Below are 15,137 nucleotides of genomic sequence, written 5' to 3'. Positions count from 1 at the left end.
TTAGGGACCGGAAACGTATCCGTGTAAACAGGGACCTCTAGGTACTTGTCCATTTTACACAATTTCTCTGGGATCACTAAAGGGTCGCAGTCATCCAGAGAAGCTAATACCTCCCTAAGCAAAACGCGGAGGTGTTCTAGTTTAAATTTAAAAGCCAATATATCTGAATCTGTCTGAGTAGGAACCCTTCCTGAATCAGAGACTTCTCCCTCAGACATCAAATCCCTCGCTCCCACTTCAGAGCGTTGTGAGGGTATATCGGATACGGTTACCAAAGCGTCAGAATGCTCATAATCTGTTCTTAAAACGGAGCTATCACGCTTTGCGGGTAACACAGGCAGTTTAGATAAGAAGGCTGTAAGAGAATTATCCATGACTGCCGCTAAGTCTTGTAATGTAAAAGGGTTAGACGCACTAGAGGTACTAGGCGTCGCTTGCGCGGGCATAACTGGTTGTGACACTTGGGGAGAGGCAGACGGGCTATCCTCGTTACCTTCAGTCTGAGAATCATCTTGGGCCACATTCTTAAGTGCAACAATATGATCTTAAGTGTATAGACATATTAGTACAAGTGGGACACATTCTGAGAGGGGGTTCCACCATGGCTTCTAAACACATTGAACAAGGATTTTCCTTAGTGTCAGACATGTTTAATAGACTAGTAATATACGCAAGCAGGCTTGGAAATCACTTTAATCAAATAAAAAACACAATTTGAAAAAAAAGTTACTGTGCCTTTAAGAGGTAAAAAGAGCACACAATTTTACAAAACCTAAAGCCTTAATAAGATTGCACCACAAGTTTCAAAACGATTAACCCCTTAATGCCCAAACCGGAGCAGCCTAAAGCCAACACCCGGTTAAAAATAGTACAGCACCTTGCCACAGCCTTGCTGTGGCCCTACCTGCCCTTAGGGATCAGATTTGGGGGAATATAGCTTCTATAAGGCCCTCAAACAGCAGCAGGACCCTCCATGTGAAGCAGCATGAACTTCTCTGCAATTCTAACTGCGCATCTGAGGCGCAAAATTAGGCCCCTCCCACTCTACTCCAGAGCTGTGAGGCCTAGTAAATCACTCTTAAGTGAATAAAAACCAGCCATGTGGGTAATAACCCCAGAAAGAACCCCAAAAGGACTTTCAAAGTGTCTACAAACGATATTTTTCTTAAATAAACAATCGATTGCCCTGAATCAGTGTCAACCAGCATAATTAGCCCTGTTATGTAAGCATTCAATTCCTTACTAAGTCTGTGAACATAGCTTACCCTCCCCTCATGGGGATATTGTCTCTTCTAGCATTATCTCAGTCTTGTCTAGAAATAAATGACTGAACATACCTCATTGCAGATTACCCTGCAAACCGTTCCCCCCAACTGAAGTTTTCTGGTACTCCTCAGTCCTGTGTGGGAACAGCAGTGGATTTTAGTTACAACATGCTAAAATCATTTTCCTCTCAGCAGAAATCTTCATCACTTTTCTGCTAGAGAGTATAATAGTACAAACCGGTACCATTTAAAATAACAAACTTTTGATTGAAGATAGTAAAAACTACAATTCTAACACCACATTCACTTTACCCTCCCGTAGAGAGACCCTAGTGCTTAGAGCCGGCAAAGAGAATGACTGGGGGTGGAGCTAGAGGGGGAGCTATATGGACAGCTCTGCTGTGTGCTCTCTTTGTCACTTCCTGTAGGGAATGAGAATATCCCACAAGTAAAGGATGAATCCGTGGACTGGATACACCTTGCAAGAGAAAATATGTTTTGTCATGTTTAATAATTGCTATTTCATATGCATGGGGCTTTGTTTTACTTTAATGTTCACAAACAAAAAGGGGACCCATAAATATGTAATGTGAGAGCAGCATCACACCCAGACTAAAAGGATCATGTCAATCTTCCTTTAAGAAGCTAGATGTCCTTATACCTACTCAGGCGCAGATGGAGTGAGGTTGTCACTGATAAAGCTGAAGGATATATGTGATCCTGTGAATATATTGCTGCAACATAGACATTACAGAAAACAATGTACAACAAGGTACTAATTAATGAACAACTAAAGTAGTATACTGAAATAACAAGGAAATCAATATAAAAAGTAACTTTATTACACATTTTTTTGCAGTACCGCAGATTATAAATACAAATAGAGTAATTCCTATATATCACAGCAATGATAAACATGAGGATAACAGAGAGCTATAGACCAGATAAAGGAAAGTCCCTTGGGGTCTGCCAGCACCCTGTAAATGTGTATGTGTCTGACAGTCCGTCCTGTAGGGACAGGCTGGGGTCTCCTTAATAAGGCTGGAAATAAAACTGACGTGCAAGTGACTGCACTGTAACTGTGCCCTTTTTAAAATGAGAAATCTAGATACACTAAATACATATCAAGCACCTCCCTCTTATCATGGGTGCTGTTACATTGCAAGTATCTGAAGGAGAGTTGCTGCACATGTGCAGAGAGGTCAACAATGGGATGTTGTGAGATCTAGATTTCAACATGGCGGCACCCATGACTAGTGGTTGCTGGGGAATAACCTCAATACTATGCTATTAAAATGTATTTAGTGTTTATGTCCTTTTTACTCATTGGTTGTGCAATTAGCAGCTCACTATGGCAGTCAAGAAGTATATGTCCTGGCCATTTGATAGTAGATAACAGCATGATGTGCTATTGGTGAGATTGCAACATGTGCAACAGAAGATGTTTACATTTGGCCTCTCCAGTTCCAACACATCTATTCCCATGCAAAACCATTGTATATTATCCAGTTTGTGCACAAAACAGGCAAACCTTCCTAAGAATGTCACCAAATTGGTTTTATTCTAATGTATCTTTTTTTTTTTTCATTTACGTGGATTAAAGAAACAAAGTTGTTGTTTCTTTAAAACCCTAAAATATTGCAACAATGACGGCGTAATTGCTTATATACACAAGATATATTCATAAGAAAAATAATTGTGCTTCAATTGTAGCCAATGAAACCAAGCTGTATGGTGGTAACCATGTGGTTAGATGGCAGCATATTTGTTTGAGTGCCACCTTGATCACAGGTTTGCCAGCTCTAGGATAAAAGCAGTTGCTATGCCAGTAATTAATTGAAAACGTGTAATAAGTTAATGCGGGGTCTTCAAATGCACTGGAATGGCTATAAATTTTAAAACTTTGGAAAAAAATATACAAGGCGCTTTGAAGGGGAATTGAGCTTGAGTGGAACATGTTATCAAAAGAATTTTACAACATTATTGTCCGTGTCATTAAATATGGAGGATCAATTCAACATTGCATGACCAAACAATTGCTTATAAAATCATACTTTTTTCTTATGTTTGTTTGCTGAACCCAGATGCAAAACCTAAAACATCACTAATCACAGGTTGCTTTTATCATTCACACAACAGGAGACCGTTAATTTCATGGGCTATGCCCACAACTCTCAAAAAAATTGTCTATTTGTCAAAGTCATATAGCTCAGTAAACAAATCTCAAATGTATCAATGTAAACGTTCCAACCATACAATACACACACAATTTTTAAGTGAGAGTTTGAAATATAAAATGATAGCAGAAATAGTTTTCATTATTGTTGTTCATAAATATAAATGGGTTTCATTCTTCTTATATACCATGTATGCCAAATATGCTGTATCTTAAAAAGACAAAACTAATCAGTGCAGAAAACCAGAAGCAGATTTAGACCCTAGTGGGCTCTATGCAAGAAGCTACTTTACCTGTTAAAGCTCTGCAATAACTTACTGCAGGTCTCTACAAACCTGGGAGCCACTGGCTCCAATGATTTTACTCCTGGCTCCTAACATTTTCTGCTAATCTCCATAGATCTATATACAGATACCACTGTCTGGCTCCTAAGAGTATGTCTGGCTACTAAATATTCTTACTGGCTACTAAATTTTAAACAGATTTGTCCACTCCTGCCTTACTGATCATATTGTAGGTTATTTTATGTGAGCTATGGTGAGGGAAGAGATCATTTTGGATTAGTAAGTCAAGTAATTAGGTACCATCATTTTTTGGGGGCCCTTTATTCAGATTGTTTTTTGCAACAATAACTATTTTATAATTAATAAACCACATATTTAACAATATTCAAGTCATGTCCTTGGGCTTCACATAGGAACAGTAGTAAAGTGTCTCAGATATATTCACGGCTGGGATTTTTCAGCTCTAAGGCACCATAACAAGGACCTGACTGGTAAATAACAGAAAGAAAGTTTTATCAATAATAAAATAGGAAATAATCCATTTATATTTTTAATATACCCTGCACCTTTCATTAAAACTGTTTCATAACTATGACAGTGTTCCCTTCAGTAATATTCATTAAACATGCTTTATGGTAGCTATATCAGTGCCTGTATAGAGCCACAGAGCTCTGAACAAAGAGAAATCAGCCAGTGTTATGAGCATATTTCTGATGGCAGCCAATTGTAAAACAAATAACTTTAATGAAAACTAATGACTTCTAGTTAACCTGCGAATACACCTTCATGTTGGTCACTACCGACATCTTAAAGACGCCATCAGCTAGTAGTAAACTCTCGCTACACAGTAAATATAGGTGGGAATATCTCACGGACAGTATTAAAAAAGAGTCAGTATAAATTGGATCAGAATGTTTTAATACAATTTTAAGGGAGTGTTGAGAATGTTTGCTGTTGTAATTAATTGGAAAAGAGACCCTTTCTCAGCAGGAGCTTTGGCGACTATGGCCTTTCCAGGGTGGGGGTGACATTTTTGGGGTAATATGAGGGATGTGTAAAATATGATGTTACTGGTTATAGTGTTAAGATGGGAGGGGATATGTGGTTGTGCTGGGGGAGAAACCTATTATTAACAAATTCCATTACATTTTGTCTTGACTGTGTGGTTAAAGCATTTGTGTTGGAATGCAGTGGGTTTCCCTGGGATAGTATTTTTACTGGTGGCAGATCAGAAAAATTAGGTTTCAAATTCAGACCTTAAAGTAATATCATTCACCTTTCATTATTAGCCTATGTGTTTGCTGGTTGTGTCCTACAAGCCTTTAAACTGGCTAGTGGCAGCATTTAGGTGCAGAGAGCATAGGTCAAAGTCCTTTTTCTTGCATTGTTAATGGTCTGATAGTTCAATAAATACTGTAGTCTTTTCTCACAATTTGGTTTTGTGTTTTATTTTATTATAAAAAGATTGAGTTTGTCTGTTGGTGAGAGGTATTGACAAGAGACTACTGGACAAGGGTCACCACACCCCATTCACAGAATATTTACTTGTCAGTTTCATTGACATGATGGCACCTGGCTGATAACAACCCTATACAGACCTCGCTCTACATCTACAAGGCAAGAACAACTAAGATGTATTGTCTGTTGTCAACCTTACAAATGTGGAAATTAGCCTGGAAACCTATTAAAGGATCATTAAATTCCATACAATCGCACAGTCAACAAATGCATAATAAAAATGCAATGCAATAACACTCTGAATTTCAAAAAAGTAGTAGATTTCTCTTGTAAGGTGTATCCAGTCCACTGATCATCCATTACTTGTGGGATATTCTCCTTCCCAACAGGAAGCTGCAAGAGGATCACCCACAGCAGAGCTGTCTATATAGCTCCTCCCCTAACTGCCACCTCCAGTCATTCTCTTGCAGCTCTCGACAAGCATGGAAGCAGTTAGAGAGATGTGGTGTAATTTAGTTGTTTTTCTTCAATTCAAAAGTTTGTTATTTTTAAATAGTACCGGAGTTGTACTATTTTGGTCTCAGGCAGAAAATAGAAGAAGAGTCTGCCTGTGGTCTCTGATTATCTTAGCAGGTTGTAACTAAGATCCATTGCTGTTCTCACACATAACTGAAGAGAGAGGTAACTTCAGCTTGGGGAATGGCGTGCAGAGTATCCTGCTATGAGGTATGTGCAGTCTAAATTTTTCTAGAGAAATGTATATGCTAGAAAATGCTGTTGATACCGGATTTATTTAAGGTAAGCCTGATTACAGTGATTTAATAACGACTAGTATCATGCTTACTATTAGAGGTAACACTCTTATTATTTTTTCAAATTACTGAAATATAAGACGTTTGCTGGGAGTGCTTAAACGTTTTTTATATGCTGTTTGGTGATAAAACTTTATTGGGGCCCAGTTTTTCCACATGGCTGGCTAAAATTTGCCTAGGGATAGTTTTGTTAGGCCTCTCACTGTGTAGACAGGAGTGGGAGGGGCCTAATTTCGCGCCTAAATGCGCATTAGCTTTTACAGACTGAGACATCCAGTTTCCTTGAAAGTATTCCCTGAATGCTTAGGACCTCTCTGAAGGGTTTTGGTGCTTTCCAAAGTCGTTTGTATGGCAAGGTAGGGCCACAGCAGAGCTGTGGCAGTTTGTTGTGACTGTTAAAAAACGTCTATTTCGTTTTTTTGATCCGTTTTTGAAACTAAGGGGTTAATCATCCATTTGCAAGTGGATGCAATGCTCTTTTAGCCTATTATACACACTGTAAAATTTTCGTTTGATTTACTGCTTTTTTTCACTGTTTTTCAAATTCTGACCTTTTTTATTTTTCTTAAAGGCACAGTACCGTTTTTATTTTTTGCTTGTTAACTTTCTGTAAAGTCTTTTTCAAGCTTGCTGGTCTCATTGCTAGTCTGTTTAAACATGTCTGACATAAAGGGAACTCCTTGTTCATTATGTTTAGAAGCCATGGTGGAACCCCCTCTTAGAATGTGTACCAAATGTACTGATTTCACTTTAAGTTATAAAGACCATATTCTGTCTTTAAAAGATTTATCACCAGAGGAATCTGACAAGGGGGAAGTTATGCCGACTAACTCGCCCCACGTGTCAGAGCCTTTGACTCCCGCTCAAGGGACTCACGCTCAAGAGGCGCCAAGTACATCTAGCGCGCCCATGGCGTTTACTTTACAAGACATGGCGGCAGTCATGGATAATACACTGTCAGCGGTATTATCCAGACTACCTGGGTTACGAGAAAAGCGAGACAGCTCTGGGGTTAGAAGAAATACAGAGCACTCTGACGCTTTAATAGCTATGTCTGATACCCCCTCACAATATGCAGAAGCTGAGGAAGGAGAGCTTCTTTCTGTGGGTGATGTGTCTGTCTCAGGGAAGATGATTCAACCTGATTCTGATATGGCAACATTTAAATTTAAGCTTGAACACCTCTGCGTGTTACTCAGGGAGGTTTTAGCTACTCTGAATGACTGCGACACCATTGCAGTGCCAGAGAAATTGTGCAGATTGGATAAATACTTTGCAGTGACTGTTTTCTCTGATGTTTTTCCAATACCTAAAAGGTTTTCAGAAATTATTACTAAGCAATGGGATAGACCAGGTGTACCGTTCTCTCCACCTCCTATTTTTAAGAAATTGTTTCCAATAGACGCCGCCACACGGGACTTATGGCAAACGGTCCCTAAGGTGAAGGGAGCAGTTTCTACCCTAGCTAAGCGTACTACTATCCCCGTCGAGGACAGTTGTGCTTTCTTAGATCCAATGGATAAAAAGTTAGAGGGTTACCTTAAGAAAATGTTTATTCAACAAGGTTTTATTCTACAGCCTCTTGCATGCATTGCCCCAGTCACTGCTGTGGCGGCCTTCTGGTTTGAGTCTCTGGAAGAGGCTTTACAGGTAGAGACCCCATTGGACGATATACTTGACAAGCTTAGAGCACTTAAGCTAGCCAATTCATTTGTTTCTGATGCCATTGTTCATTTGACTAAACTAACGGCTAAGAATTCTGGTTTTGCTATTCAGGCGCGTAGGGCGCTATGGCTTAAATCATGGTCAGCTGACGTTACTTCAAAGTCTAAGCTTCTTAATATTCCCTTCAAGGGGCAGACCCTATTCGGGCCTGGTTTGAAGGAGATCATTTCTGATATCACGGGAGGAAAAGGTCATGCCCTCCCTCAGGACAGGTCTAATAAATCAAGGGCTAAACAGGCAAATTTTCGTGCCTTTCGAAACTTTAAGACGAGCGCGGCATCAACTTCCTCTAATACAAAACAAGAGGGACATTTTGCCCAGTCCAAGCCGGTCTGGAGACCTAACCAGGCCTGGAACAAAGGTAAGCAGGCCAAGAAGCCTGCTGCTGCCTCTAAGACAGCATGAAAGATCATCCCCCGATCCGGTAACGGATCTTGTAGGGGGCAGACTTTCTCTCTTCGCCCAGGCTTGGGCAAGAGATGTCCAGGATCCCTGGGCATTGGAAATTGTATCCCAGGAATATCTTCTGGACTTCAAAGCTTCCCCTCCAAAAGGGAGATTTCACCTTTCACAGTTATCTGCAAACCAGATAAAAAGAGAGGCATTCTTACATTGTGTTCAAGACCTCCTAGTTATGGGAGTGATCCACCCAGTTCCAAAGGAGGAACAGGGACAAGGCTTCTATTCAAATCTGTTTGTGGTTCCCAAAAAAGAGGGAACCTTCAGACCAATCTTAGATCTCAAGATCCTAAACAAATTTCTCAGGGTCCCATCATTCAAGATGGAGACCATTCGTACCATCCTTCCTATGATCCAGGAGGGTCAATACATGACTACAGTGGATTTAAAGGATACTTATCTTCACATTCCGATACACAAAGATCATCATCGGTTTCTCAGGTTTGCCTTCCTGGACAGGCATTACCAGTTTGTAGCTCTTCCCTTTGGGTTAGCTACAGCTCCAAGAATCTTTACAAAGGTTCTGGGGTCCCTTCTGGCGGTCCTAAGGCCACGGGGCATAGCAGTGGCCCCTGATCTAGACGACATTCTGATACAGGCGTCAAATTTCCAAATTGCCAAGTCTCATACGGACATAGTTCTGGCATTTCTGAGGTCGCACGGGTGGAAAGTGAACGAAGAGAAGAGTTCTCTATCCCCTCTCACAAGAGTTTCCTTTATGGGAACTCTGATAGATTCTGTAGAAATGAGGATTTACCTGACAGAGACCAGGTTATCAAAACTTCTAAATTCTTGCCGTGTTCTTTATTCTACTTCTCGCCCTTCGGTGGCTCAGTGTATGGAAGTAATCGGCTTAATGGTAGCGGCAATGGACATAGTGCCGTTTGCCCGCCTACATCTCAGACCACTGCAACTCTGCATGCTCAGTCAGTGGAATGGGGATTACACAGATTTGTCTCCTCTACTAAATCTGGATCAAGAGACCAGAGATTCTCTTCTCTGGTGGCTATCTCGGGTCCATTTGTCCAAAGGTATGACCTTTCGCAGGCCAGTAACGACAGATGCCAGCCTTCTAGGCTGGGGGGCAGTCTGGAACTCCCTGAAGGCTCAGGGATCGTGGACTCAGGAGGAGACCCTCCTCCCAATAAACATTCTGAAACTAAGAGCGATATTCAATGCTCTTCAAGCTTGGCCTCAGCTAGCGACAATGAGGTTCATCAGATTTCAGTCGGACAACATCACAACTGTGGCTTACATCAACCATCAAGGGGGAACAAGGAGTTCCCTAGCGATGTTGGAAGTTTCAAAGATAATTCGTTGGGCAGAGATTCACTCTTGCCACCTATCAGCTATCCATATCCCAGGTGTAGAGAACTGGGAGACGGATTTTCTAAGTCGACAGACTTTTCATCCGGGGGAGTGGGAACTCCATCCGGAGGTGTTTGCACAATTGGTTCAACGTTGGGGCGAACCAGAACTGGATCTCATGGCGTCTCGCCAGAACGCCAAACTTCCTTGTTACGGATCCAGGTCCAGGGATCCCAAGGCAACGCTGATAGATGCTCTAGCAGCGCCTTGGTCCTTCAACCTGGCTTATGTGTTACCACCGTTTCCTCTGCTCCCTCGTCTGATTGCCAAAATCAAGCAGGAGAGAGCATCAGTGATTTTGATAGCACCTGCGTGGCCACGCAGGACTTGGTATGCAGATCTGGTGGACATGTCATCTCTTCCACCATGGACTCTGCCTCTGAGACAGGACCTTCTACTTCAGGGTCCTTTCAACCATCCAAATCTAATTTCTCTGAGACTGACTGCCTGGAGATTGAACGCTTGATTTTATCAAAGCGTGGCTTCTCCGAGTCAGTCATTGATACCTTAATTCAGGCACGAAAGCAGGAAAATCTATCATAAGATATGGCGTAAATATCTTTATTGGTGTGAATCCAAGGGTTACTCATGGATTAAAGTCAGGATTCCCAGGATATTATCTTTTCTCCAAGAAGGATTGGAAAAGGGATTGTCAGCTAGTTCCTTAAAGGGACAGATTTCTGCTCTGTCTATTCTTTTACACAAGCGTCTGGCGGATGTTCCAGACGTTCAGGCGTTTTGTCAGGCTTTAGTTAGAATCAAGCCTGTGTTTAAACCAGTTGCTCCGCCATGGAGTTTAAATTTGGTTCTTAAAGTTCTCCAAGGGGTTCCGTTTGAACCTCTTCATTCCATAGATATCAAGCTTTTATCTTGGAAAGTTCTGTTTTTGGTAGCTATTTCCTCGGCTCGTAGAGTTTCCGAGTTATCTGCCTTACAATGTGATTCCCCTTATCTGATCTTCCATGCAGATAAGGTAGTTTTGTGTACCAAACCTGGGTTTTTACCTAAGGTGGTATCTAATAAGAATATTAATCAGAAGATTGTTGTTCCGTCATTGTGTCCTAATCCTTCTTCAAAGAAGGAACGTCTATTACACAATCTTGACGTGGTTCGTGCTTTAAAGTTTTATTTACCATCTACTAAAGATTTTCGTCAAACATCTGCTTTGTTTGTTGTTTACTCTGGACAGAGGAGAGGCCAAAAGGCTTCGGCAACTTCTCTTTCGTTTTGGCTAAGAAGTATAATACACTTAGCTTATGAGACTGTTGGTCAGCAGCCTCCTGAAAGGATTACAGCTCATTCTACTAGAGCTGTGGCTTCCACATGGGCTTTTAAAAATGAGGCTTCTGTTGAACAGATTTGCAAGGCGGCGACTTGGTCTTCGCTTCATACTTTTTCAAAGTTTTATAAATTTGATACTTTTGCTTATTCGGAGGCTATTTTTGGGAGAAAGGTTTTACAGGCAGTGGTACCTTCCGTTTAAGTTCCTGCCTTGTCCCTCCCTTCATCCGTGTACATTAGCTCTGGTATTGGTATCCCACAAGTAATGGATGATCCGTGGACTGGATACACCTTACAAGAGAAAACATAATTTATGCTTACCTGATAAATTTATTTCTCTTGTGGTGTATCCAGTCCACGGCCCGCCCTGTCATTTTAAGGCAGGTATATTTTATTTTTAAACTACAGTCACCACTGCACCCTATGGTTTCTCCTTTCTCTTTCTTGTCTTCGGTCGAATGACTGGAGGTGGCAGTTAGGGGAGGAGCTATATAGACAGCTCTGCTGTGGGTGATCCTCTTGCAGCTTCCTGTTGGGAAGGAGAATATCCCACAAGTAATGGATGATCCGTGGACTGGATACACCACAAGAGAAATACATTTATCAGGTAAGCATAAATTATGTTTTTTGACTGATAAATTGTAAAGCTACTTCCATTTTCCCACCAGCTGTATCATATGACAGCCATCAGCCAATCACAAATGCATATATGTATATACTGTGAACTTTTGTACATGCTTAGTGGGAGCTGGTGCCTCAGAAAGTGTGCAAATAAAATGACTGCACATTTTCATAATGGAAGTCAATTGGAAGTTTTTTTTTATAACTTTGACTTTAGTGTCCTTTTAATAATGTATTGAGTACATTTTTTTTAGATCTCAGCAATCAGATAGTGGTGATATTTTCTGATACAACCCTTTCACTATGCAATACTTCAATTTTTGCCACAAATCTCAACTTAATTGTTAATGCACCAAGAAATAAAATAACAATTAGACCCACCAGCACATTGAGGACCATACTCACATTTATTGCAAAAAATTACTATAAACTGATATAATGTGGGACTTTATGCAGCACAGGGGTATCATAAATAGCTGTTATTGTGTTTTAAACCCTTGAGTAACCCCAGGTGTTGTGCTAATTACTTTAAAAAAAAAGGTTTTTAAATGAAAAGTACACAGAGCAATGAGTAGGTGGAAGATGTGTCTCCCGTAACTGGTTCAGTGCAAGCCCATGAATCTGCAGCACCACATGGGCTAAAATACATATATTGCACTTTGTAAAGTATAGAAGTGTCCTTATTTATAACATGGTATTGTACCATAAGACCCCTACCTCTGCTGGCACTAGATGGTCTGTTGTCTTTGTAAACATGGCAATCCATCAGCTAGGAGACCAAGGACAAGGTAGCTCTGACCTCGTACAAAGAGGTTGGGCTCTTCCCTACGTATACCTCTGTAACAGTGACACACGTATGTTCACATCATGTGCAAAAAAGTAGAACATATATGGTAAGTACACATGGCTTCTGGGAAAATAACATACTACTGATAAGAAAAATACATAAAAAAATATGGGTACTCCAATATTCTAGAGATAAGTGCCTCGTTCTGGAGGAATATATATACCTGTACCTTCGTCATATATATATTTGATAGGGCAACTTAAAATACTGCTTTATCATTTAGTCCCCACTTGTACCATTGTCCGTTCCAAACTACCTCCTTCTGTTGTTGATATTGTTTGCTTCTTTGGTTGTGGAAATGTAGAAGAAACTTTCACTTCCAGCTCATTGGTTCTTTGACAAAGGGTTGTTGTTTTTGCTCTTCTTTCTGAAGTAATTTACTCCATGAAAATTGTCATGGCATAGAATTTCAAATTGGACTTTTAAAGATGAGACATGTTTTAGGGTGGATAAATTACAATTTGTTAACTGCATATTATAATTTCAGTAATTAATGGTTATGTATTGAGGTTTCCAACTACACTTAGAAAATTGAGAAGAAGAAATTTGGAATGGTAACCAGTGAGGATTATTCACAGCTGAACTTTGTAATTCCAAAGATAGCAAAAAATAATTTAGCAGCTCATAAGTGAAACATCCACATTCTGGAACAAAGTTTATGTGATTAACTGAGCAATGTAAACACTCCAGATAAGGTCTTTGTATGTAACTTTGGCGTGAAGACAGCAGTGAATGAGTATAAGTCAGGCTGGTCTACAAAGCAAGATTTGGTATTGCCGAAAGGTTTTGGCTGTGTTTTCATCAATTGATAGTTCAATCCAGTAAAAGGCAAATAAATAAGCTGTATCCAGCAATACAAAAGTCTGATGCTAGTATACACGCATTATAACTGAGAGGAGAATATAATCCAAAGACCCAGACCTAGCACTAAGCATCTTCAGAGGAAGAGTATCTGCTGCCTTGGTGCAGAGATCCAACACCACCACAGGACTGATGCTCCAGTAGTTGCCAGTGTGCTCTAGGCCGGCAAATGTCATGTCTTTTGGCATTTTATTCCTTATAGTGCAAATAACAGGGTGTGTTTCCTCTTGATTCTCAGTCTTGGTTGGTAAATAAATGTAGGTTTCCCTCTGTTATTTCTTTTGGAGGAAAGCAGCAGCAGCAGCTTGGACTTTACCACCTGGTATTGGCCTACAAGATAACAGAGGAAACCATGAAAATTAGCTTGTCATAATTATTATTATTATTACTGTTAATGATAATAGTACACAGTAATATATGTGAACAAAGATATATGGTATGAGGATGATGGATCTTTATGTATTATTAGTGCAGCCAATCAGCAACAGTTCCTGGGTATTATGGGCTTTTTATAAGCAGATATGTGTCTGTAGGTTGGTAGTAGTGAGTGTTTGTCATTATTGTGTGACTTCAACAGGCACAAATAGACGTAAATATGCCAAACAAAATCACGAAAATACAAGTTTAACAAATAAGTGAATAATAAATATACAAAGATAACTATTTAATAATAATAATAGCTATATAATTTACAATCAAAATTTAAAAAAAAAAATAAATACAAGGATATGTTCATTCTGTTTATTGTGTCCATTTGAATTGCATGAGGACTATCTGCCCATCAACAGGGTGTAAATACCTACAAAAAGTAAAAGATGGTAACAGTGGGGTTCCATTAAACCTATAAAGGTAAATTACATGGCCGATTTAGTACTCATGTGTAATTGAGCAATGAAATGCTCTATTTGGCAGTATAATACGGGTGTGCTTACAAACACTCAGGGGCCGATTTAGCATTGCGTCAATCTCCACACATTCGCTGGAGTAAATAAGCTCTCCAGACATCGCTGCTGCAAATCTACATACTACGGCCTTATTTATTAAAAAGGTCTGTCAAAAACACGCGTGTCAAGTATGGCGCGATGAGGATCGGACTGTTGATAAATAAAAGTCATCAATGTCGTGGATAGTTTTTTCCAACTTTATTTATACCATTTCATTACTGTCCGTGAACAAGCACATTTCTCTAAAACTAATCTTTTATTTTTCATCTGTTAATGTCAAAGAAATAGCTAGATTTATACCTGAACAAACAATAATATCTCATAGAAAGTTATTTTTCTATTTATTTGTTATGCAAAAAAAATCTTATTATTAATGTGTATTTGTATTTTTATAAATTATAATATGCCTATCTCATGTTTTTTTCTTTTTTTTTTAAATGATTATTAATGCTAGAATTTGTACATATATCTTTGCACATACTTATATATATTTATATGTGTTATGTCAGAAATATTTTGCAAACATATTTACATGTCCTTAAAGGACCATGTTACCCAAATGTTTAAACACTTGAAAGTCATGCAGCATAGCTGTAAAAAGCTGACTAGAAAATATCACCTAAACATCTCTATGTAAAAAAGAAAGATTTCCATCTAAAGGGGAGGAGAGTCCACGGCTTCATTCATTACTGTTGGGAATTAAGAACCTGGCCACCAGGAGGAGGCAACGACACCCCAGCCAAAGGCTTAAATTACTCCCCCACTTCCCTCATCCCCCAGTCATTCTTTGCCTTTCGTCACAGGAGGATGGCAGAGAAGTACCAAAGATCAGAGTAGTCTCTTATGGAGGGTAGTACTCTTCGCATTGGGACTGGAGTTTTAAGTAGTCCTGTCAGCCTCTCAGTGAGAGCCTGGGCGAAAGTTAGAGTCCAGAGATGCAGGGAGAGTCTTTCTGCAAAACCATCCCGTTTCATATTAACAGCTCCACAAGAAATCAGCGTTGACGAGTTTCGCTGCCTGCTTTCTACACTCAAGT

General features: G+C 39.8%; 1 protein-coding gene across 1 annotated transcript in view; it reads right to left on the bottom strand.

Moving 5' to 3' along the window:
- Positions 1 to 2,085: 2,085 nt before the first annotated feature.
- The window catches only part of LOC128650429 (disintegrin and metalloproteinase domain-containing protein 33), a 371,794-nt gene continuing 358,742 nt past the window's right edge, over positions 2,086 to 15,137 (bottom strand). Inside the window, exon 23 of the mRNA XM_053704369.1 lies at positions 2,086 to 13,487. Coding sequence (XP_053560344.1) covers positions 13,430 to 13,487 — 58 coding nt within the window. The 3' untranslated portion in view covers positions 2,086 to 13,429. The remainder of the gene's footprint in view (positions 13,488 to 15,137) is intronic.

Source organism: Bombina bombina, chromosome 2, assembly GCF_027579735.1.
Source record: "Bombina bombina isolate aBomBom1 chromosome 2, aBomBom1.pri, whole genome shotgun sequence".
Taxonomy (NCBI): domain Eukaryota; kingdom Metazoa; phylum Chordata; class Amphibia; order Anura; family Bombinatoridae; genus Bombina; species Bombina bombina.
The sequence above is the reverse complement of the archived record's forward strand: the minus strand, read 5'-3'. Positions and strand labels throughout refer to the sequence as shown.